At 38.9% G+C, this 22,831-nt stretch overlaps 2 protein-coding genes across 3 annotated transcripts in view; both read left to right on the top strand.

Annotated features, from left to right (window-relative positions):
- LOC109476544 (metallophosphoesterase domain-containing protein 1-like) overlaps window positions 1-11,340 on the top strand; it is a 52,890-nt gene extending 41,550 nt beyond the window's left edge. For both annotated transcript variants that reach the window (XM_019777529.1, XM_019777531.1), the window contains exons 4-6: window positions 58-173; window positions 9,716-9,826; window positions 10,350-11,340. In XM_019777529.1, coding sequence (XP_019633088.1) covers window positions 58-173; window positions 9,716-9,826; window positions 10,350-10,501 — 379 coding nt within the window. In that variant the 3' untranslated portion in view covers window positions 10,502-11,340. The remainder of the gene's footprint in view (window positions 1-57; window positions 174-9,715; window positions 9,827-10,349) is intronic.
- A 2,095-nt stretch (window positions 11,341-13,435) lies between these two features.
- Window positions 13,436-19,946, top strand: LOC109476579 (dynein assembly factor 3, axonemal-like). The gene is made up of 11 exons (XM_019777564.1): window positions 13,436-13,745; window positions 14,196-14,289; window positions 14,836-14,940; window positions 15,277-15,412; window positions 15,731-15,824; window positions 16,309-16,431; window positions 17,010-17,132; window positions 17,518-17,749; window positions 18,296-18,485; window positions 19,099-19,180; window positions 19,401-19,946. The coding sequence occupies exons 1-11, from the start codon at window positions 13,518-13,520 to the stop codon at window positions 19,464-19,466; spliced, it is 1,473 nt and encodes a 490-aa protein (XP_019633123.1). The 5' UTR covers window positions 13,436-13,517; the 3' UTR covers window positions 19,467-19,946.
- Window positions 19,947-22,831: the final 2,885 nt, after the last annotated feature.

Raw genomic sequence — 22,831 nt, 5'->3', positions numbered from 1 at the left:
AATTGTGTTGAAAACATTATGCATGTGTTTGAAACATTATGCTGTTGACTTTTCCAGGCAGCCTTGGTTCTATGACTGGGCGTTTAATGAGGAGAGAGGAAAGCCCATCCTGAACAAGTGGAACCTCATCCCAGAGGGGGTCGACATTCTGGTGACGCACGGACCTCCACTGGGTACGTGTCTTTACTGGTATCTAGTAGAAAAATACTCCCTTTCCACAATCTAGAGGCTCAGGCCACAGCAATTTAATTTGTTGGTTCTCGGATTCATCTCTTTGTTTTTTTTCTAATTTAAAAAAAAAATTCTGGTTCAGTCTGAATAAACTCAAAAATGCTCATATTTTACCCCCAACAGTAAAGGAAAGTCCTTTTCTTCCTAGTTGTTACAACCTTTCCATCTATCAATGCAGTGGCTTGATTAAAAGTTCAAAATTCATTGTTTATTATGAATAATATTGACCCAACTTTTTGTGTTGACTTCATGGCTCCTATCATAGCATTTGGGGCTATAATGGGATGCCTACATGTGTTTTTTTCCCTGTTGCTTCAACCAACAAATCAAATTGGTGTGGCCTTAATAGGGCCTTATTATGATGATCTCCACAAACATTTAACTGCCAGATTACATGTATCCAACACTTTGAAAAACAGCATGTTCGAGAGGATATCTGGTGAATCACGCCAGGTATGCACAGTTTAGATAAGCTTAGAGTGCATTATACCTGCAGGGGGGCCTTGTACTGTGTTGGAGATCTATTTAGATGCACTTTTTCAGGGTGGCGGATACAGCTGTACATGTATGTGATCTGGCAGAATTATGTTTAACTTTAAAAGTTAGTAGATGTTAACATTCTTTAAGTAAGCTGCCTGGATATGGTTGGGTTCAGTCTGACGCAGAGTGAGAAAGTCATTAATCACTTCTTCTACATCTGGTAATGCTCGTTGTTTTTACAGGTGTTTTTCATTACATGACCTCCTTGACAGCTGAACTTTTTCCCTTTCACAATAAAGAAAGGGATTGCAAAAGGAGATTGCAAACGGTGTACATTGCACCTGTTGTTGTGTAGGCAAATGGAGCCCTTTTTTCATGATTTTCAACCCCTCCTAAAACATTGTGACCTGTGAACACCATGGTTTCGTGGAGGTCTGAGGTTGATAAGTGTGGTGGCATCTTTAATGTGCTCGAGTTGTAGCTGTGTTCACACACAAGACTTAACTGTGTGTTATTTAGACTCCACATCTACTTTTCAAGAGGACACCCCTGGTAGGAAACCAAGCTTTTGTTCTGCACATTTACTGTATATGCACAATCATATGAATGTAATACTAAGTTACATCAAATTGGGCAGAATATGGTATATATAACAGCAGGAGTTATGATGCATTACTTCTCTCAGCATCGTAACAAGGCTTGCACACTCCAATAAATTGCTTTCTTGATTTGTGTGACGTCTTTTCCTTCTGCTGATGACAAAGTCTCCGCTGAGCACAGACTGTATCTGCTCAAAAGGTCACTAAGTATTTACCGTCTGCCGCAAACAAATTACACAGAGCTGCATTTGCTGAAGTTGTGATCATGAATATGTACATGCATTGCCAGGAGGACAGGTTGTGTTGTGGTTAGGGTTGTTGGAATCCAAAGGTTCTGGGTTCGAATCCCTGCATGGCAGGCCGCATTGTCCCTGAGACTTTGCACTTTTGATATTTTCTCACTTTACTCAGGTGTAAATGAGTACCTACATTGTATAGCTTCATTTAGGGTCATCCTCTTGGATAGAATGTATAAGGCCAGCGAACTTTCTTTGACTAGGGTTGGTTTCCAAAATATGAGCATTTGGGGGTTGCTTCAGAACCTAAATAGTACGTGACTGTACTTTTTTTAAATTAGAAAAAAAGGAAGGAGCAAATGCGAGAACAAAAAAAGTTGATTGATGTAAAAAGATTGATGTATCCCTAATGCTGAAAATTTCATCAAAGACAATCATCCACAGGCTTTTTGTACATGATTATGATTGAATGCATAGTTAGTCTTCCATGTAACAAACTTGTGTCAAATCACAGCTACACTGTATACTCATCAGAAGAGGCTTACACTCAAGATCAAGAATTACTCTCAAATCAGTACCAGTAATCCTGCTTCCAAGATCATTAGACTGTAATGAAAGGTTCTTCTCAGTAACCTGTCATTCATCTGTCATTCGTCTGTGTTGACTTAAGTGAGTCGTGAAGAATTGTCTATCAAGAGTTTACCTTCAAGTCTCCAGAGAAATGGTAATGAACTGACTTTTGCGGACCTGTAATCTGATTAAATATTAGCTTCCAAACTCAAAAGTTGAAGTCAAAAGTCACAATCGTGCAACAATATTGGGAGATTTAATAAGACTAGTTCTTTATGACATTGTGAATTTTACTTAGTGCCAACCTCTTGCAAATTTTACAATTCCAAGTGAAAAATATAAAGTTTTCACCTTCAAAAAGTACAATGTACAAAAAGTAAATATAACCTCCTTTCTTGGTTGATGTACTTAGTTCACACCAATGCCAGAGAGTCTACTCTATCTGGTCCTTAGAGTATACTGAGTTAAAAGCCATTCCAAAATACTTTGCATCAGTAATTCCCAAGGGATATTCACATGATTAAGACAGCCTTGAGAAGTCCTTGATAACGCATTATTATCTTATGTAAGATGCTAGGGTACCCAGTGGAATTAAGAATATTCTTGTACATTAAATCCATGATAATGACTTGTCAAACCTTAAGGATTGTGTGAGTGAGTGAGTGAGTGAGTGAGTGAGTGAGTGAGTGAGTGAGTGAGTGAGTGAGTGAGTGTGTGTGTGTGTGAGTGAGTGAGTGAGTGAGTGAGTGAGTGAGTGAGTGAGTGAGTGAGTGAGTGAGTGAGTGAGTGAGTGAGTGAGTGAGTGATTGAGTGTCCATGTTTATGTAATACTGGGGTACATAAAGTAATTCCAGAAAATTTGTTTCTTCATTTCATACACATTTGTCTACAAAGCTATATAAATCTTCATGGAGACTTTTAAAAGACGCAAATACAATGTACATGACAGATCAAAATACAAATATTTGAATCTGTATTCTTTTCCACATACCAGCAAGACAGTTATGTTATAGCCTTGCTTAATCTTGAAACAGTCTTAATGCCCACTCTACTAATAGCCTACACATTAAACTCAGTGATTTGAAGGAACAAAGTTCTGTTTTGATTATCACCGAAGGGAAATTTATTTACTTTTTAAAGCACTTACGTCACTCCTCTAAGTCTTTATGTCTCAGCATCAATGTTTTCTAAATCTCTAAAATCCTATTCCATCATGTTTTCTGCCTCATGTGTCTATAACACGAGATTCTTAAGCTTTCAGTGGATTATTCTACCATTAAGTGGATGTAGTTTTCCAATCCTTATAACCTTGATATGTCGTCAGTGGCATGTATAAATAGGAAACTTCTAATGAGCTGAAATCTAATGGGAGCTTTTGTAAGCAATGTACATGTAGTTTCTGGCCAAGTGCAGTTTTAGGGCTTGAAAACCAGATTTTTCAAAGTCAATATAATCTAGTCACTAACATATCTACTGTCATACAAAGTTTGAACAACACTATCCCAATATATATATTGATGTTCATGGAGCAAAAATAATGAAAATGGTGACGGAAAATGGTTACTGTATGTATCGTGTTGTATTGTACTTTATGTTTGCAGGCTGAGAAAAATGGACATGTTCGCAGAACTATACGGTCACAGTGGCGGCAGGTGCAGAAAAAAATAAAATAGGCGAATTATTTGTTCACGATTATGATAAGTTTGAGGTACAGATTTAAGTGACCGCGAAAACCGTGAACAGAAACTTTTAAGTACCAAAAGAAAATTGTGATTTACAGTATTGGTAGGATCCTGGGCTGATTTTTGGGGTACCTGCTAGAAAATAAAGGACTCATCTCATGGCAGTACCTGTGTGTCTATTCAGAATATTCCATATTGCCTTAATCAGAATATTTCCAATGTTGCCACCCTGAAGTTGCATTGGAATTGCTTTTAAGTTTGTATTCTGCTGAGGAAGGATCCATAAACTTCAGGGCTTTGATGGGAAATTAAACAGCTCCCTTGGCTAGAAATTGAGACATTTTTTATTTGATTATTGCCTGGGATGATTAGGCTGTAGGGAGTAGTGTGATTAGGTTATTAAAGGCCCGGCAATGTCCTAATTTATTTTACAACAAGTCCAGGAAAATTGCTTCTATAGGGAGGAGGGAGATGCGTCAAGGGATTAAGTTGTCTTCTTGTAGATTAGCTAGGATGTAATATGTGGTGTCATTGGCCTACTGATTAGGCTAGCGGGATTTAGAGGTCACAGGTTCGAATCTTGGCTGCACTGGGTCTGACGTTGTGTCTTTGGGAAATTAAGACACTTAACATGACTTTCCTCACTCCACTCAGGTGTAAATGGGTACCTGACTTTGACGGGCTGATTTAAAAATTCTGAAGTGGAACTATGCGGCTAAAATATCTTACTGAAGGATTACTGTGATATGAAAGATGTCAGTTTTAGTTAGCTTGAGGAATGATCATTCCACTCTACTTGATACTGGGTACCTGACTTTGACTTTATAAGTATTAGAGGCAGTGGGTTATTAGGAGAGGGATAGACTCTGCTCTCTAATACTGTACCTAAGAAATGGGAGAGCTCTGATTGGCTCTGAGTCAAATGGTTCTTGTAAAGACATGGCAACAGCACGTCGGCAGAACGTACTGCGCCTGCGCAGAACCCCGTATTTTCGCGTTTTTCGTTGGGTTTTTGGTCAATGTTGCATCAGAATTTTGCCTGAGGATATTCTTTCCGACACACCATTTGGAAACTACTGTCGAAATGCTAACCTTATATGAGCGAATACAACCTTATATGAGACATTCTGCCGAAATGCTATGTACAATACATTACGGGTTTTGCGCAGGTGCAGTACGTTCTGCCGACGTGCTCATGGTAACAGGGTTTGAACACACATTCAGAAGCTCAACGCCCGTCACACATCTTCGGAGAAATACTTGATTCCTGAAATAAAACAGCAAGTAAAGACCAAATGTCTGGATGGGGCATGTGAACGGCATCCAGACAGTTCTGTATGGAAGCAATTGTTGGAACAATTCAGAGGTAGAGTACCGTAAATTCCAGGCCATATCTCATCGGCCCTGGCACTTGAAGGCTTAAATGGCTACGTTTATAGCTTAGGGGTCTAACTTTACATTGCTCCACGGATCACTTTAAAGTCAAAGTCTCATACACTGGGGTGCCTAAAGGATACTCAAGCTGAATGACATTTTGTTAGACTTTCACAAGGGATGAACTAAGAAAGTCATTCTAAGAGTCGATCTTTCCGGCACTTGGGATTTGGCACTCCCAGCCCCGAGGACAGACAACACTTAAGCTCCTGTTCTGTATAACAGGAGCTTTCAGACTAATTTGCATCATTTTGTCTTGAGTTGTCTGACTGTACCAGTGTCTGACTGTACCAGTGGCCACCTCTGCATAAGGACCACCTCAGGCTGTTTGGCCACGTTTTGGTGGTGTAAGTTTTTTTCCACTTAAACAAAGCATGAAGAACCATGATACCTACCCATATGCCAAATAACATAAAGATCCATCCACAACTTGTCGATTTATGCTGTCCAGAAGCAAAGAAAAAAGCAGCCAACCCACAAACCAATCTACCTTCATACAAAACGGCACCAAAAACTTTTTCTTGGCAAAGGTAGTTACCACATTTTATGACAGTTATGCCAAATATAATCCATATCTACATGTATCCATAACTTCTGAAGTTATACTGTCCAAGAATAATCAAATAAAATATCACCAAAATGGTAATCTTTATAAAGATAATAATTATGGCACCTGTAATATTATTAATACCACATTTTTCATAGCTTTGGGAAAATAACAGCGCTGAGATAGAATTCAGCCAGTTTTGACTGACTTGGTCTTTCTCAAGAACTACATGTAGTACTACATTTCTTAATGGTTGTGTTGAGAAGTTTTGAGAGTATTTTTTTGGCTTTGCTCAGGAGCAGTCATGTGAGGCAGGGACAAGCTGTCCTTGGGTTGTTGTTATTGAGGCTTGAGATTACCATCGGTGTGCATCAGCCCTGCACTAATGGCCGGGATAACCCATAGGTCATTTGGCTCCAGGCTGATTGAGTGTTTACGAGTCTTATAAATCAGCGCTGGAGCAACCTTTGGGGCCTTGTGTACGTGTCATCTCATCAAGACCACGTCAAGTTCATTTATCGTTTCTCGAATCACGGCTGCTTGAATTTTTCTGTTTATATTTCAATCATACCATGGTATGGCTGAAATATATCGTTTTTCCTGATGTTTATCTTCTTCTCCATCTCTTGTCATTTCTTTAAATGGATTAAATTTCTTCATTTTTGGGCAAAATGAACTGAAATTTGGTTTGTCAGTAGAGTGAGCAACTACCCTCAAGCATTTTTTTCTTTCATTCTCTTGATACAGGCTTTATTAGCTGTTTTCTTAGAGAAATGTACTTTAGAATACAAATCAATACCAAAGTGATACTTTGGCACTAGCAGTTGAATAAAGTTCTTTGTACACTTTTTTTATTCCAACAATGTCTTAAAAGTTGAAAATTCATGGAATAGAAAGGTAAGTTGACTTCTATGGTGACCTTTGGGTCAGCATCATTTCAAACATTTTTACCTGCTACACAATTTTCCTGTAAGAATCCGAGAACAAGGAAATTGAATTGACTTGGCCCAATCAGTGGTTGCAGCTTCATGTAAACCAAACTAGCACCTTAGGCCACAGCAATTTAATTTGTTGGTTCTCGGATTTTGTCAGAAAAAACATGAAGCGACAGGGCAAAAAAAAATAAAAATAAAAACAGGTTTAGGCATCCTATTATAGCCCCAAATGCTATGATAGGAGCCATGAAGTCAACCCAAAAGGTTGTGTTAATATTTAAACAATGAATTTTGAACTTTTAATCAAACCACTGCATTGATAGATGGAAACACTGCAACAGCTAGACATTGGGGGCAAATATGAGCATTTTTGAGTTGATTCAGAACCAGAATCTTTTTTTTTTTTTGCAAATCAGAAAAAAATGAAGAGGCGAATCCGAGAACCAACAAATTAAATTGGTGTGGCCTTAAGTCCAATTATATGTGTCGTAAAGTACATTTTCCAAGGGTGTGCAAAATATGGGAATACTTATTGTGTGACTAAAAGGGTTCAAATGAAAGATAGGCACTTCAACCTCAAAGTCAGTTCCGTTGCAAAAGGGCATGGCTTAGCTAGAGACGATCAGGAGTTTCCTGGAAAAATAAAAAAGTAATTTTCTTTGGAAAGCTTTTGGCTCAGCTGCCAAGTTAATCTTGTAGGGCATAACGTCTGGTATTAGTTGAAATAGTATTACAGAGATTAAAATGTAAATCTGTTTGCAAAAGCTTATGCGGAAAGTTGCTAATACTGTCACACACGCAGAATTTATCATAATTATCACTTTGATATAAGAAAGGATGACTGTACAATGATGTAATGTGTGTCCAAAACTGTTTAACTCAACTCTTTCATATTTGTTGATCATCTGGATTGTTTGTTCTGCAAAATTAAAGCTTCTTTCTAGAAGGCTAGCCGTGGCTTTACCGTAAATATGGTTATTTTCAACATAGAGGGAAATTTCTTTACAAGAATCTTCTTGTGTCCATCAAGTTGGACAGAGTTTTTGAAATTAGATTTCTTCACCCAAAGCAGCAAAATTCCATCCAGGGACGTTTTTAGACATGCACAGAGTCTGAGTGTCTGGTAAAAGTAACTTGAGTAATGCCCATGAGATTCTTTAAGATTAAGAATCAATTTTGTTTGCACAAGGGGCTATAACGTCTGTCTCCAAACTTTGAATAAATAATCCATGAAATTGACTGTCTGTGTAAGATTTCAACGAAGAAACTATTCTGGGCAGACTAGATAAAGCAAGAATTCAGAGATCTCAGACCTACATGAAATATTTAAATCTTGTGTAATGGTGACTGTGTCCTCACATTTTTTTTACCATGATGTCTACTACCATGAAGTCTTTTTTTATTGTACAAGGGAAACAACACCAGCTGTCAGTTGTCAAGGAGGTCATGTAATGGAAAACACCTTTAAAAACAGCGAGCGCTACCAGATGTAGAGTCAGACATAAGTAATGACTTTCTCCCTAGGAACAGACTGAACCCAACCATATCCATTACAACCTGACTTAAATGATCATGCAGAAAACACACACACACACACACACACACACACAAACATACCAAAAACAATACCTCCATTTTTCATGGAGGTAATGAATAATCCCAAGGGGAAACCATCTAAATTACTGCAGTAGGATCCGTATTTTCTGCCCCTTTGAGCTTTGAAACGGGCAATTAGCCAAACCCCTAGTGATGTAAAGCCTTGTTCGGGGTTGAAAATCTAACTCCAAACTCAGGTCCACCGCTAATTAATCTGATTCTCAAAGGACCTTAGCTGCGATGAAAGATTTTGAAACTCGTGACATTCAGAACACAAAGGTTAGGCCAGATTACTGAAGTTCAACGTTAGCGAGACCTTTCATTTTCTAACATGACACAGAAGTTCAAAGTCAAAAAGACCTCTCGTTTTCTAACATATCAGGTGCCATCTAATGAGATCACGGAGGGTATCGTAATTTGATAGGTTGTCAGATGTTGGGAATACAAAGTTGTAAAGGTTAACTTAAATGCTGGTATCCAAGTATCAAACAAGACTGTTCCTAAACCTAATTGGGAGTCCTTGAACATTGGATAACTTTGGAACCTGACCCCTTATATAAGCTACAGGACTTGAACTTGTTATTCTTCATACCGACTCGAGAGAAAAGTATAGAAGAAAGAAGACGGTTATGCAAGTTTTACAGGTGCCTGTCTTTTGTAAGGTTTTAAACCACCCTTGATCATTTGTCCAGGGCTCCACTGCAAAGCAGTGTTTAATCACTGAATGAGCTACCCTGGTTAAAGAAAAAAGAAATAGATAAACAATACTAGTAAATAAATCGCCTTAAAAGAATTGAAAGTAAACAAAACAACTATTTTGTATTCAGCACTAAGGACAGGGACATTGCATGTGGCATGTGGTGTCCCTGTTCTTAGTGCTGAATACAACATTGTTGTTAACTTTTACCTTCAATTCGAGATGCACTCTGTCTCTTCATCAACCAGGTAAAGTCAGATCTTGTCTTGGAGTTCTCTAGTCACCTGACTTGATGTTGATTCTGTCATCATATTCTGAATAAAGAGACTCTTTTTACACAACCAAGTCTTTTATTTAGCTGACGTTTCTGTGACCGTCTGTCACCTTCCTCAGGGCAATTCTGACTGGTTCACATTGCATTGCAGCACAGGTGTCTCTGCTACAGATGCATTCCCAAATGTACAATATTTATATTTATAATTATATTTATCTATATTTACATCTACACATATTCATGATTGGATTACAGGAAAATGTATCTACAATTCATTCCCAAACTTGCGGAATTTGGATATATAATGGTGGTCAGTTATTTAACAAGTTACAGAAAACTAGGAACAGAATCCACAAAGCAGTTCCAAATGTACAGAAGTCTTACCAACCTGATGAAACTATTCATGGATGTCATCATGTTCTGTTGACGTCCAGGTCATGGTGATGTCACCATCACGGGTCAGCATGTGGGGTGTGTGGATCTCCTCAACACCATCCAGAAAAGAGTCAAGCCAAAGTACCACATCTTTGGACACATACACGAAGGTGGGCTGTGCTTCTTCAGTAGTAAATTGTAGCCATTTGGCATTGTAAGGCCCCAGCAATTTAATTTCATAGCATTGCTGTGCAGTATTGCTTTGCAAGCCACAGTATGGCTATGCAAGCACGTCTAACCCTCGGAAATTAAGGAAAAACAGACTCTAAACCAGATAAATAGTGAGTGAGTGAGTGAGTGAGTGAGTGAGTGAGTGAGTGAGTGAGTGAGTGAGTGAGTGAGTGAGTGAGTGGGTGGGTGAGTGAGTGATCAGATTTGAAAAATTAAATTGCTCTAGTGGAAAGTTGACACAACAAAAAGGGGACTGTCAGTATCCTTACCTCTTCCCTTATGATTTCAATGAAAAGCAGCCAACAAGCAGATTTGAGCATCTCATGAATAAACAAAGGCTCAAACAAACAAACTTTGCTGCAACACAGTTCTGAGAAGTGAATATAGTCAGATTGAAACTTACCAGGTCATCAGAGCCTCCTATTTACTCTTGTTATAACTGCAGTATTTTCCTTCCTGCAGGTTATGGCATCACAACAGATGGAACTACAACATACGTCAACGCCTCAGTTTGTACAGTCCGTTACCAGCCTGTCAACCCACCAATCATATTCGATCTTCCAACACCCGAAGAAGCCATGAAACAGCTTGCAAAAGAACTTGACCTTGACTAAATAAAGAAAGAATGTAGCCAAATTTTATTGCACAATTGTGAAAACTAACATGTATGGAATGATTTTATCTGCAATTTTCTCTCTTTTTTAAGTTTTACAGTCATATGATAATTTATATAATATTCCTTCAATGTAATGTAGAAGGAAAGCTTGCAAGGAAAATTGATATTATTTTGTACAAAGCAGATTACATATCAAATTTTAGACACCAAGGGTTTTTTGCACAATAAGACATGTAACAACTATATTGCATGGACTTAATGTTTGTCTACAAATATTTGATGATATTCTATGAAATGATTTACTGCATGACTCACTTTGTTCATGGCTGATACTATGAAATAGTGAGACTAAATTAGGGTATCAAAATGTTTTTTTGTGTGTGTAATGTTAATGGTTTTTTGTCTGTAACGTTAAGGATCTTCTCAATTTATCGAAATATGCAGCTGATTTGTAGATGACAAGGATTGCAAGTGTCATCCAGTAATTTTAATATCATTCATCATAAGTAATACCTTCCTTTTTAAAGCCGTATGTCATGACAGTATGTATATTATTAAAAGGAGAAACTGGAGTACGTAGGATTATTGTAATTTAAGATTTTTTCCATTTGAATCTTCTCACTATGACCAATTGGTAATTTTATCCTTGACAAGTTATTAATCTAATACACAGAATATGCAACAATCCAACATCATCTTACAGTAAGGAATACTTTGGTGGGGTCATAAGCAAGAAAAATGGTTTCAGAGATTCAAATTTCTACAATGTGAATTGATGTAGTAAAATAGGCAAAGCAAAATAAGAATTTTGCATCATCTCTTGTCCTGAAAAAAAGCAGCACTGTTAATTCATTTATAGTCTCATCAGAAGGGAAAAGGAGGTTTTCATGATGTTAAAAAAAGTTTGCAGTTGAAAAAGGGACATTGGAGAGGCAAATTCTTGCTGTCACTGATTTTGAAGTGGAAAGGTCACCACGTACGAAAACCATGAAAATGAAACCATTGCAAACAGTTCAATATTTGTAGTATATGTCAAAATAAGTCACAAAATGTTATGATCAACTGGTCTTGATCAGGAGATACTTCAAGATACAAGACCTCACAGAAGTTATCAAAAAAGATTTCAGAAAACAAGAAATATAAACAAGACGTCAATGGCTCAGTTCAGCAATGCTCATGCAAGGACGTTTTTGTGTTATGGAGACTTTGTAAGTACTGTACACCACTGGTACCTATTTTAATAGGTACTTAAAGTACATAGCCTCCACTCATTGCTTAGAGGTGTCTTAGACATGTATAAAGATTTGTCTTATCAAGGAGGTTCCATGTCATTCGTCTTATGTATTGATAGATGATTAATTGAATACTGAATTGTAATATCATTCTGTGCTCTATTGTTTGCCACAATGCTTTTGTTATAATATAACAGTGGATTTTGTTGTAACTTTGACAAATTTTGCAATAATGTTGCATGGAATAATGTTCTGTTGTATCAATGAAAGTGAGTTTGAGTCAATTTGAACAATCACAAAAGAGATCAAAGTTTGTTTTGAGTGGTTTAAAACTTGTTTACTTCTAAAGGGCTTTTTACAGATGATACAGAAAAGGGAATTTGTTTGGATATTTTCTCTGTGAAGGGGATGTTTTGCTGTTGGAAGCTACGAAACATTTCAGGCATGTACAACTTAACCCTTGTCCTGCTGGCATTTTTACACAGTAGATCACAGACCCTTGACTTTTTTTGCCCTGCGTTGGCGTAGTTACTTCCGCATTTGTTACATTTCACTGTGGTGTGATGCGTTGCACTAGAAATACCCCCAAATCGTACATATACAGTGCGCTATATAGATGGTACTATACATGCAGCCTATACATATATGGGCTCCACAGGACAAGGGTTAATAATGATTAGCGTTAAATTTTTTGTGTTTGTAAAATAGAATACATAGGCAATCTATTGAATAAGTTACAAAGAAAAGAATTTGATTGATACACCACTGTGCATGTTGAGGGATGCAAAGAAAATGTATTTTTTTGCAAATGATACTTTAATCATATGTACACTGGATTATAAACTGTAAATATTGAGTCAAGGAAAAATTATAAGTCAGTTAGAGTCGATATCAGTTTTGAATTGTAATACATGTATTATCATAGACGAAGTGCTTCAAGCTCCAAGATATTGTTGACACCCCATTTTTGAGCCATATACAAACTGATCATGAACTGGTGTTAGTGTGTTTATGTTTTTCACTGAAAGGATAACTTTAACTAAAAGGCTACATGGTGACTCTACTAGGATTTCCTTTAGTTTTTACAGTGCAGTGAAGCACAGAAAATAAATAGCAGGAATGGAAGAAGTGTCTGTACTTCTGTGTCTTTGATTTTCTCTTTATAATACCACAAGAGTTGACAATGAGATAATTATTACCAAGAAAAGAAAAATCACCGGCAATCACCTTGCTAATATTTGAAAACAATTCACAGCTCTCTTCGAACGCCAATTTAGTTAGTTAATTGCTCATAAATAAACAAACGATAGTACCAGAAACACCTGTGGAGGTAAATTTCAATTTATCCTTTGGATAGCCAGGGCCAGGGGTACGAAAAATTTATCAGAATTTTACGGAATTCATACGATCCTTACTAGGAAACATACGAATTTTACGGAATACATACGATCCTTACTAGAAACATTCGAAGTCTACGAAATACATACGATCAATTATTACTAGAAACATATGAATTTTACGGAATATAACGTTACGATCCTTACTAGAAACATACGAATTTTACGAAATACATACGATCCTTACTAGAAACATACGAATTTTACGGAATATATACGATCCTTACTAATTTGGTAAATGCAGGCATACCATTAGCACGCATTGTCATTTTACTTCGCTAGGTGGCGCTATTGCACTGCATAATTACAAAATGGCGGGTTTTGCTAAAGATTTGGTTTAGTGCTGTATTATTTTCGACGATTTCTCTCTTGTCTGGATAACAACATGGCTTCAAAGGGTACCGAAGGTTTCGGAAACATCGCGTGGTGGGGTTTTAGTCCTGCACAGGACTTACAAGACTTGGGAAAGGAGCTGAGACTGGAAAAATTGACGCTTTCAGAGTCCGCCGAATCTTCGAGAGATCTGAATGTTTTGCTGGTGGGAGCTGGAGACTGTAGACACATTTTGAAGACCATTGCTCAGTCTTACAGGTGGCACAGAAGGAAGATCAACGTACGTATGTGTAAAGATGTCTGTAAGGACAAGCATAATTACAGCAGAGTGTGGAATTCTAGCGAGGGACGATGAAGTGTGGGAGGGGGGCGTCCGCTCGATTTCGTTCCCATGGTAATGTAATCAAACGCATCAGCTGTGTTAAAGTAAAAAGTTTTTTTGGTCACTCAGGCTTTTCAAATCTTAATTTCAAGCAATAGTATGAATTATTATTATGTCGTAGTTTTGATCCAGCATTTTGATGAGGCCATAATTATTGCTTGTCAGACTAAATTAAATTATATTTTGATGAATAACATTAACATCTATAACAGCCTTCACGTTATAACTTACCTGTCATGTTAGCCCATATATACATGCATAAGCTTGTACCTTCCAATGAATTTTTTTGTAAGCTGAATGAAGTATGAAGTCTAACAAATTGTTTTTAATCTCTGTTGCCCTGCACAGTTCTATGTCGTAGAGAACCAGTTGGAGTTGTTACTGAGACACCTGTTGTTACTGCACATCGCTCTGGAACCTCCGGCCAGGATGGGGCTGCAGGGTAAGGCCTGTTTCATCTACTCAGCACGTCGGCAGAACGTACTGCGCCTGCGCAGAACCCCGTATTTTCGCGTTTTTCGTTGGGTTTTTGGTCAACATTGCATCAGAATTTTGCAGAGGATATTCTTTCCGACATAACATTTGGAAACTACTGTCGAAATGCTAACCTTATATGAAGGAATACAACCTTATATGAGACATTCTGCCGAAGTGCTATGCACAATACATTACGGGTTTCACGCAGGTGCAGTACGTTCTGCCGACGTGCTCATCTACTCTAACCTCCTTGGCAGGTGCTGTGATACAGGCTTAAAATTTTTGGCGCATAAAGTGCTTTTTTGTGGCATATCAGTTCTTAGTACTTGTTTCTTGATGAAACCATTGAGTAGGCATAATATAGTGCCGAAACCTGATATTATGGTATAAGAAAAAGAAATTGACATTTTAAAAATGACAGTTATACATGTAACGTTATAGTGTTAGTTACTGTTACACCAGTCCTGGCTACATAAGCCATGAAAACTGTTAGAGATGTTTTTATTCACAGAGAAAACTGAGTTGTACCTGGAGGTTTTTGGAGATGCACTTGTACGAGAACAGACAGCTGACTACATCAGAACCAAGGCTACAGACTTCATAAAACTCATCACAGGTACAGGTTTCATTATCTGAGACTTTTTAGAAATTGTGAGTTTTTTCTGTTTTCATAGTTAGTTCAAAACCTTGGCGTCTACAACACATTTTCAGAGATTGTGTATTGCAAACTGATGACAGTAGTTGGGGCGATAAAAAGATTGTTAGGAAAGTTTAATTTTGCCAGCTCTCAGTAATAAAACTGTCCTGATGTCTACAACAAATGAAAACAACTATAAAAATATATCATTGAAAAGACAGAATTTAAGTCTAGTAACCATACAATATATAAACGTAAGAGTAAAACTAAAAGGGATACAATGTCATACAGTGCTTATCATTTGTCCTACAACAGATGCAGACAGACTGGCGTGTGACATGCCGCTGGTGGACATGACGATGTTGAAGTTCCGAGAACGAGACGCGATGGAGGCCATCTGTAAGTTCTGGCGTGACCCTGAGGTCAAGTCATTCGACATCGCCAAGTTCTGGTGAGTCCAGAAAACAACAAGCAATAATTCTCAAAAAGCAGTAGTGATACAAAATACATATCTTCTAGTAGACTCTATCAATACTTTTAATCTTGATTGATAGTTGATTATACTGTAGTTAGTATAGTAAAATAGTAAAATAATTTGATCAGAAACCCCCCCAAAAAATTAATTTTTTAATGAAACGAATCTTCATTTCAAATGATGCTTCTAGTTAAGTTGCGTAGCATACTAATATAAAAAAATCATGTTTACTTGTTTTTTAAATTTTAATGAATGATGATCTGAATAAGATGGCGTACGTTGTCTGTATCGCAGGGACGCCAGACAGAGGCGGTACCTGGAAGTCCGTTACGACAGTCGGAAGAACGTGTACGACTGGGACCGCACCATGAAACTACACGAGAAGGACGTGAGTTTGAAACTTGAGTTCTCTCTTAAAACAACAGTAACTGTTGTTTTCACTGTAACTGTTATTTTTTTCTTCCGGGTATGAAAGTATTGTTTTGGGTGCCGCCGTGCCGGTGATGTGGGTTGGTCTGTCTGACTGTCCAGACTGAGTAGGTTGACAGCACAGGGGTGGGTGGAATATTGACAGGCAGGATGACAGGTCAAAAGGTCATGCACAGGAAATGGGGTGAACTTGAAGGTCATGAAGACCCTAAATACTTTTTATAAGTTAGAAATCTTGGTTTTCTGTTTTTCTTGCAAACAAAACAAAGGAAAACTTGCAAGTGAGTGACTGACTGACTGAATGATTGAAGGAATGAGTTTAGCTTATTATGGATGAAGGGATATATATGTAAATGTTAAATGAAGAAGACCAAAGAATTAGTGACAGATTTTTATGAATAAATTTGAGAAACAATATTTGAATTTTTTTTTACTTTCCTCAGGCTAAAATCCTGCATGGTTCGGAGTATAACCGATGGAGAGAATCAGGCGTGGCGTTCCAAGTCCGTGAGGGAGACTACACGGTGGGGAACCGTACACTGGCGTCTGGGGTGTTACTCAAACGGGTAAGTTTCTTCATTTCTTCCTAGAAGACTTTGTTTAATGGTAGCTGACTGAATTGTGCACTATGATGTCTCTTATACAGTATCATGTTGCAGCAAGCTGGAATTGTGAATACATTAAACTTTATTGCACAAGCCCATTGTGCAAGGTACAAAGCATGACATCTAATGGTATCAATGACATGTACTGGTATGGCAGTAACAAACATACCATGAGACTAAATAAATGTACTTTACAAAGACTAATATAGTATGTACATGCAGTATGGGATGAGTATCTGCTTTTACAGTCAATGGTTGAATTTCTAGTCATCCAAATGTGTCAATGGTGTCCACTCATGGGAAATGACAAAAATCATAGTGACAGGTGGTCACTATAGAGATAGTAATATATAGACGGTATTCTTACTGCTTTGGTCAATGGAAGAAATAATCTAAGGGACCACCAAAAAGTGGTCACAATGGCCAGGTGGTTCTCAGTCAGAGCTTAGATCACTCGTACAGGGTTGACTTTACAATGTGTAATTTCACGATTTATGAAAACGTTTATTGTTTGTTTGTTTGTTTGTTTGTTTGTTTAGGAGGGAGAGAGGATCCCTGCCCGGGGATATTGGGGGGACATCGCGACCGGCCCCTTCATCAGTCACGGGTTAGAGTCAGAGAACCAGGATCTGTTCAAGACTGCCAACGGACTCCATACTGGGGTAAGAGGATACTTACAATATAAACCTTTTTCCTGCTGCCCAAACCTATAGTTTAAACAGAGAATTGGTAGCCAAATGGGTACTTCAGTGTGCTAAAGGTTAAAAACAAAGTTTATGATATACTGAACACCAGTTGTCTTATGGTAAAGGCTCACTTGTTACACATTGTTCAAATAGAATTATGTATGGCATGGGCCATAAATAAGTTTATTACAGATGATCAAAATCTCTGTATTTAGAGTGTCTGCTGATGTAATTTGTTCTTTGAGAGTTTGAAATTTGCTATGTTATTTGTTGTTATTTTTTTGTACTAGTTATGATCTTGTTTATATTTATTGTCTTTAGGCCTTCCAAGTTGATCCATGTTTTTTTATCAACTTTTCAGTGCTGCTCATTTGTGTCAGAGTACAACCTGCTGGCCATGTTCCACGAGATTCTGCACAAGGAGAGATACGTCCCGCCTAAAGAGGAGAAGGACTCTGGGGAGAAGAAAGGAGCGACACTGACAGAGATAACAGAGGAGGAGGAAGAAGAGGAAGATGAGGGACCAGAGAAACCATCTGAAACATCAGGAGGAGGAGATAGAGGAGATGGTACAGCTAAGGAAGAAGATCAAGGTGTGGTTGGGAATTTGATGCTTAGGATCTTTCTGTAACTGATGTTTGTAGGTCATACATGTGTGTACATGTACATTCAGCATATCAGATTCTGTTTTTGTACCATAGTAATTAACCTGTAGCCTGCTAAGTTACGGATTTGGCACCAAATTTGTCTTATGGGGTTAAGCAGCAGGGAGAACTTCAAGGTTAATAATGATGGCTCAGAATTAGCAGGAATTCTGTGCTGTCATCGTTACGTTATCGTCAATAAAGTTTGATTTATGATTGTCGACTATCAATTTAACTGAAGTATATAGCTATTTGGCTACCAATTTTCTATAGCTTACGGGGTTAGGTGGCAGAAGGTTAAAGATGATATATAAAACTATTGTTTAGACAACATGTTGTTGTGCCTTAAGTTTGTTTATACATTAAATTTTATATTTGTCAGGTTGAGTAATAATCAAAAGTCACAGAAATGTTGGATGTGAAAAGTTCCTGGTGTTTTAATAAAAATTCTTCATATACATCAGGCAACTGAAATCTCTCTCCTCTCTTTCGCAGGACTGATCCCCTGTCCAGACTTCAAGGTTCACTTCCTGCCTCTGAACGCCTGTAGCGACATCCCGCGCCGCAGTAAGTACGCCGGGCTGTTCGACGTGGTGTTCTTTGCCAGCGGCATGGTCCACGGGATCACTCCGGAGCTCAACGCTACCCTCGCGGACGAGGCTGTCATCATTGTAGAGACAGCAAAGTGAGTGTTGTTATTTCAAACACTAACACCCCGTTCACATTAAATCCACCTCTGGGATCCAATTGCGATTGAATGAGCATTGCCTCCAATTGTGATTGGATCCCGATGCATTCACACTTGTTCCTTCTGCATGGGAATTGCTGTCAATCGCGATTGGATCCAACTCTCAGAGATGGATTTGATTAATTGCGATACAGTCACGATTGGAGCATTCACTATATTGTTTTAAATTTGTTTTGATTGAAAACTGTACAGACATATGTACACATATCCAGAAACGCATGTCCAGAAATACTAGACTAATAATTACATATTATACATGTATTCTGTTGATTTATAGCCTGGGTTCCATCCTGGTTAGTTTACGTCCGCTCCGTTAGTTTACTAACCAGGATGGAACCCAGGCTAGTTGATTTACATTATTTTCCAATTTCTAGATATTTTACTTTGGCAAGCAAACCATGGAATTATTCAATTGATAGAACTACAAAAATCTATGTGCTATCTAGCTACATTGTATACATAAGCATTATGTAGTAAAATTCTTTAAGAATTTAATGACAAATCTTAAATTGGTTTATACATGTTTTAAAGCTTCAAACTGTTTTGACAGGTACTTGATAGACCTGAGGAATGAACAACTGGAGGAGTTTGGGAAAAAAGTTAACGAGATGGCAGCTGCAGCAGGCTGGAAGGTACGTGGGTTCGGGGGTCTTTGGACAGGGGTGAGAGAGTTAGGGGGTCCTGACTCAGGTAAAAATTGCCATAAAACTTGGCAATAAAGTAGGTATATCTAAAGATAAAGAAACTTTTATGACAATTTCTTTGAACGGCACTCTTTGCCTCTTAACTCCTTTCAAAATATGTGATTTTTTTCATCTACTGTATTAATTTTAATTTTTTTCTGTCTTTCAGCCCATCTCTGCGTGCGACTTCACAAAGGATGTGTTTGCAAAGTACCAGTTCAAGAGGAATTCATGAGCAAATTGGAAATGGATTCGCTTTCTTCACTATGCAAAATTCTGTACAAACCACACAATGTGACTACACTGCAGTCCAGGAAATTTTCTTGCCTTGCAACTCTGTGACAATCAAAAGAATAGTTTGGAATTTTAGTGTCATGTTTTGCTGTAGCTGTACATTATTATATGACATTCCAGGTATCAGTATCTCTATCTGTATAGCAGTATAACTGCCTTTTGGTATAACACACAGTATCATACGGGTGTAATATGACTTGGTTGTGTAAAATGAGTTTTTTACTCAGTGACTTACCAACCTGATGAAACTCTAATATGAAGTTTGAAGTTAGTAGATGAGATCTTGATTTGATATCATATTTTGTACAACAAAATGTTACGCAAAAAGTATCTGACTATTATTAATAAATCAGACTGCAACGACAGGATTGACTGAGAGAAAATAGCTGTAAATAGCAATGTGACAGAAAATAAAAATTTCCCACCATGTTTTTGTGATGTGTTTTTCTTGTGTGTGTTTACTTTTATATAATAGGAAAATTAATGTTGACAGGTAACATGCTACTGCAGAATTTCAAGCACTTGTATAGTTGTATTATATACACGCATACAATTGCTGGAAATTAATACGTAAAATACCTAGTATTCAATGGAAAACAGTTTTACTTAGTAAGTTGATTGTAGTTAAGGACTTTTATCATGTATAAATAGCATGTTTTTCAGAGATTATAGCCTTCTTGCACTCTGTAAATGCAGAAATTTTGACAAAAAAGGCTCATATTCAGCCGCTGGTACAAGCCGTTCTATAAATGTTTGCCTCAAAATGAAAATATACAAGACTAAAACGGTTCTTTCCTGATCTATTCGTGATAGTCAGGATGGGCCTCAAGGTCAAGAACAAGAGCGAGAAAGACCTTGAGTAAAACCCCCATAAGAGCCCATCGCGTTTCCCCACTCGCGAAATGGCCGAATCTGGGAATGAGCGAGGCTTCTTTAGCGAGATACGGCCCTTTCCGGAACAGGAGCCCGAAAACGGGGGTGTGATAGGGGATGAATTTCCGCTTTTTCAATTTCAGAAAAATCAAACTTTTGGCCTTTTCCGGTGCCCATATTTTCAGAGTATATTCCTAGTAGTCTGCTTTATAATCCTGCTAAATGCCTTCGTCCAAATTTTCTTCGTTCTCGAGTTATGCGTAAAAATGTGTTTCGGCGATCAGCTGATCGCTTGCAGAACTGAAGTTTTCGCCGTCGAGGGCCGTCAAACTCTGGTCCAAGACATTACCATATGAATGGAAACCAAGCAGATGTCAGGAAGGACGGTACTCTTTTGTACATGTTTGTTGTCTTTTCTAGGTCATTCCGTCATTCAGATATCTCATCTCATGCCGTTTTTTTTTTTTACAATAAAGGAATAAATGATCTGAAGTTTTTGTTTGGCTCCTTTTTGGCTTCCTTCAATACCGCCGTCTGCATGCACCACTACCACTGCTAGCCTGGTGACCATTGTTTACGGACCAGCTCTGGGCCTGGGAGTGTTTTACCATCCGTCCCCATTCTTCTTCTTCTGTTTGGCACAGGGCTTTCTGACAGTCTACCTTTTCAGCCAGCCTAACTGATTACTTCCGTCTCATAGGCAGCGTGATGCTCCTATATAAACCGAACCAGCACGTAAAACGCTCGGCGCTGGGCGGGCGTGCACCCGCGTGCAACCATTTCAGCACCGCGGAGATATCCGGGAGCCTACGGTGGTTCGGCCACCCGAGGCGAGTCCAACACATGAGCAAAATGCTTACCTGACAGAAAGAGCCCCGCTTCATATATCTAACAAACGTTAACAGTTCCTAACTCAGATTATTTCCTCAGCTGTACATTCTTATTGTCGTTACTAGCTGGCTAAGGAGCCGCAATCACGGCGCAAGGGTTGATGGCCATTTGATGTAGAAATCGCCATGGATCAAAAGCGCCCCGGTGCGGCGAAAGAAAATTACTGCAGTAGCGCGAGCAGAAATGCCAACATGGTGGTGCAGTCCTGAAACGAACTGCTAGAGGCCGCTCTTGATCCATGTACTTCATCTTTGTAACTTTGCTGCATTCAATCGATGATTAACCGACATAAAGTTGCAAATAAAGCAAAGAGACGGAACTTAGAGACAGTTACAGCCCACAAGTACTTGTTGCGACGTTCGTAGGGATGGAATAAATGTATACGTACAAAGAATCGTTCATTTACACGCGTTTTTGCATTACTTGTCAGTACTGACATTGACGCCATGCTGGCCCGCGGCTTTGAGGTTCACAGGTGGTGCATTTGAATGATAGGATTCATGTCTGACGTCAAATTTCCAACACCGCGCGAGGCGAGGGGAGGGGGTCGAGACAGTGCATGACATGGCGTGTTATGTTTGATACAAACGCGTGTACTGTAAACGCGTGTACTGTAAACGCGTGTACTGTAAACGCGTTTACTGTAAACGCGTTTACTGTAAACGCGTGTCCTGTAAACGCGTGTGCTGTAAACGCGTGTACTGTAAACGCGTGTACTGTAAACGCGTGTGCTGTAAACGCGTGTACTGTAAACGCGTGTACTGTAAACGCGTGTGGTGTAAACGCGTGTACTGTAAACGCGTGTACTGTGAACGCGTGTGGTGTAAACGCGTGTACTGTAAACGACGTGTACTGTAAACGCGTGTGCTGTAAACGCGTGTACTGTAAATGCGTGTGGTGTAAACGCGTGTAATCTCGTTTCCCGTCGGCTGAACAGACAATCACGTGACCCCTACCCTGATACTAATTATTCCGCCCCTTTACCCTCTGACCCTTCCTCCCTAACCCTCGTAAGGGTCATTCGTGGCTCAACCTTTCTCTGTACGGTCACATTTGTTTGGCTCCCGATCACATTGTCCCAAGCGTGTGTAGTTACATTTTCCCCTTTGGCTTCTTCCGCTGGTCACTGGATTACTTCACCCTGTACTTCTGCTCGTGTGGATTCCCGTCTCTCTGACTGTTTCTTGTGTAGACGTTCGTGTTCCACGTAAGTTGAATATTCCGCCATGGATCTTGACCTCTACACCAGAACTACATCCCGTATGTGCGCCCAGCGGCTCTGCTGATTTCTGCGCGCCCCTGTGCTTCAGTTTCGTCGCGTTTCTTCACATCGGTCGTCTGTTCCACGGATTTTGCGCCAAGTCCCCATCGCCTCGGCAGACCGGACCACCTCGAGCTCGGATTCCACTGGTTACCCCCGCCCGCCTGACGATGGAAGTTCTGTAGCAGGTTTTCCCCACTCCTTTCCATGTTCCCCCCGTTGTTTGTATTTTGTTGTGTTCTCGTTAAATGTACTACCGTAACCGGTTTTATAATACTCTG

Source organism: Branchiostoma belcheri, unplaced genomic scaffold (genome assembly GCF_001625305.1).
Source record: "Branchiostoma belcheri isolate BF01 breed outbred unplaced genomic scaffold, Haploidv18h27 scaffold38, whole genome shotgun sequence".
Classification (NCBI taxonomy): Eukaryota; Metazoa; Chordata; class Leptocardii; order Amphioxiformes; family Branchiostomatidae; genus Branchiostoma; species Branchiostoma belcheri.
Note: the sequence above shows the minus strand (reverse complement) of the source record. Positions and strands in the feature narration are given on the sequence as shown.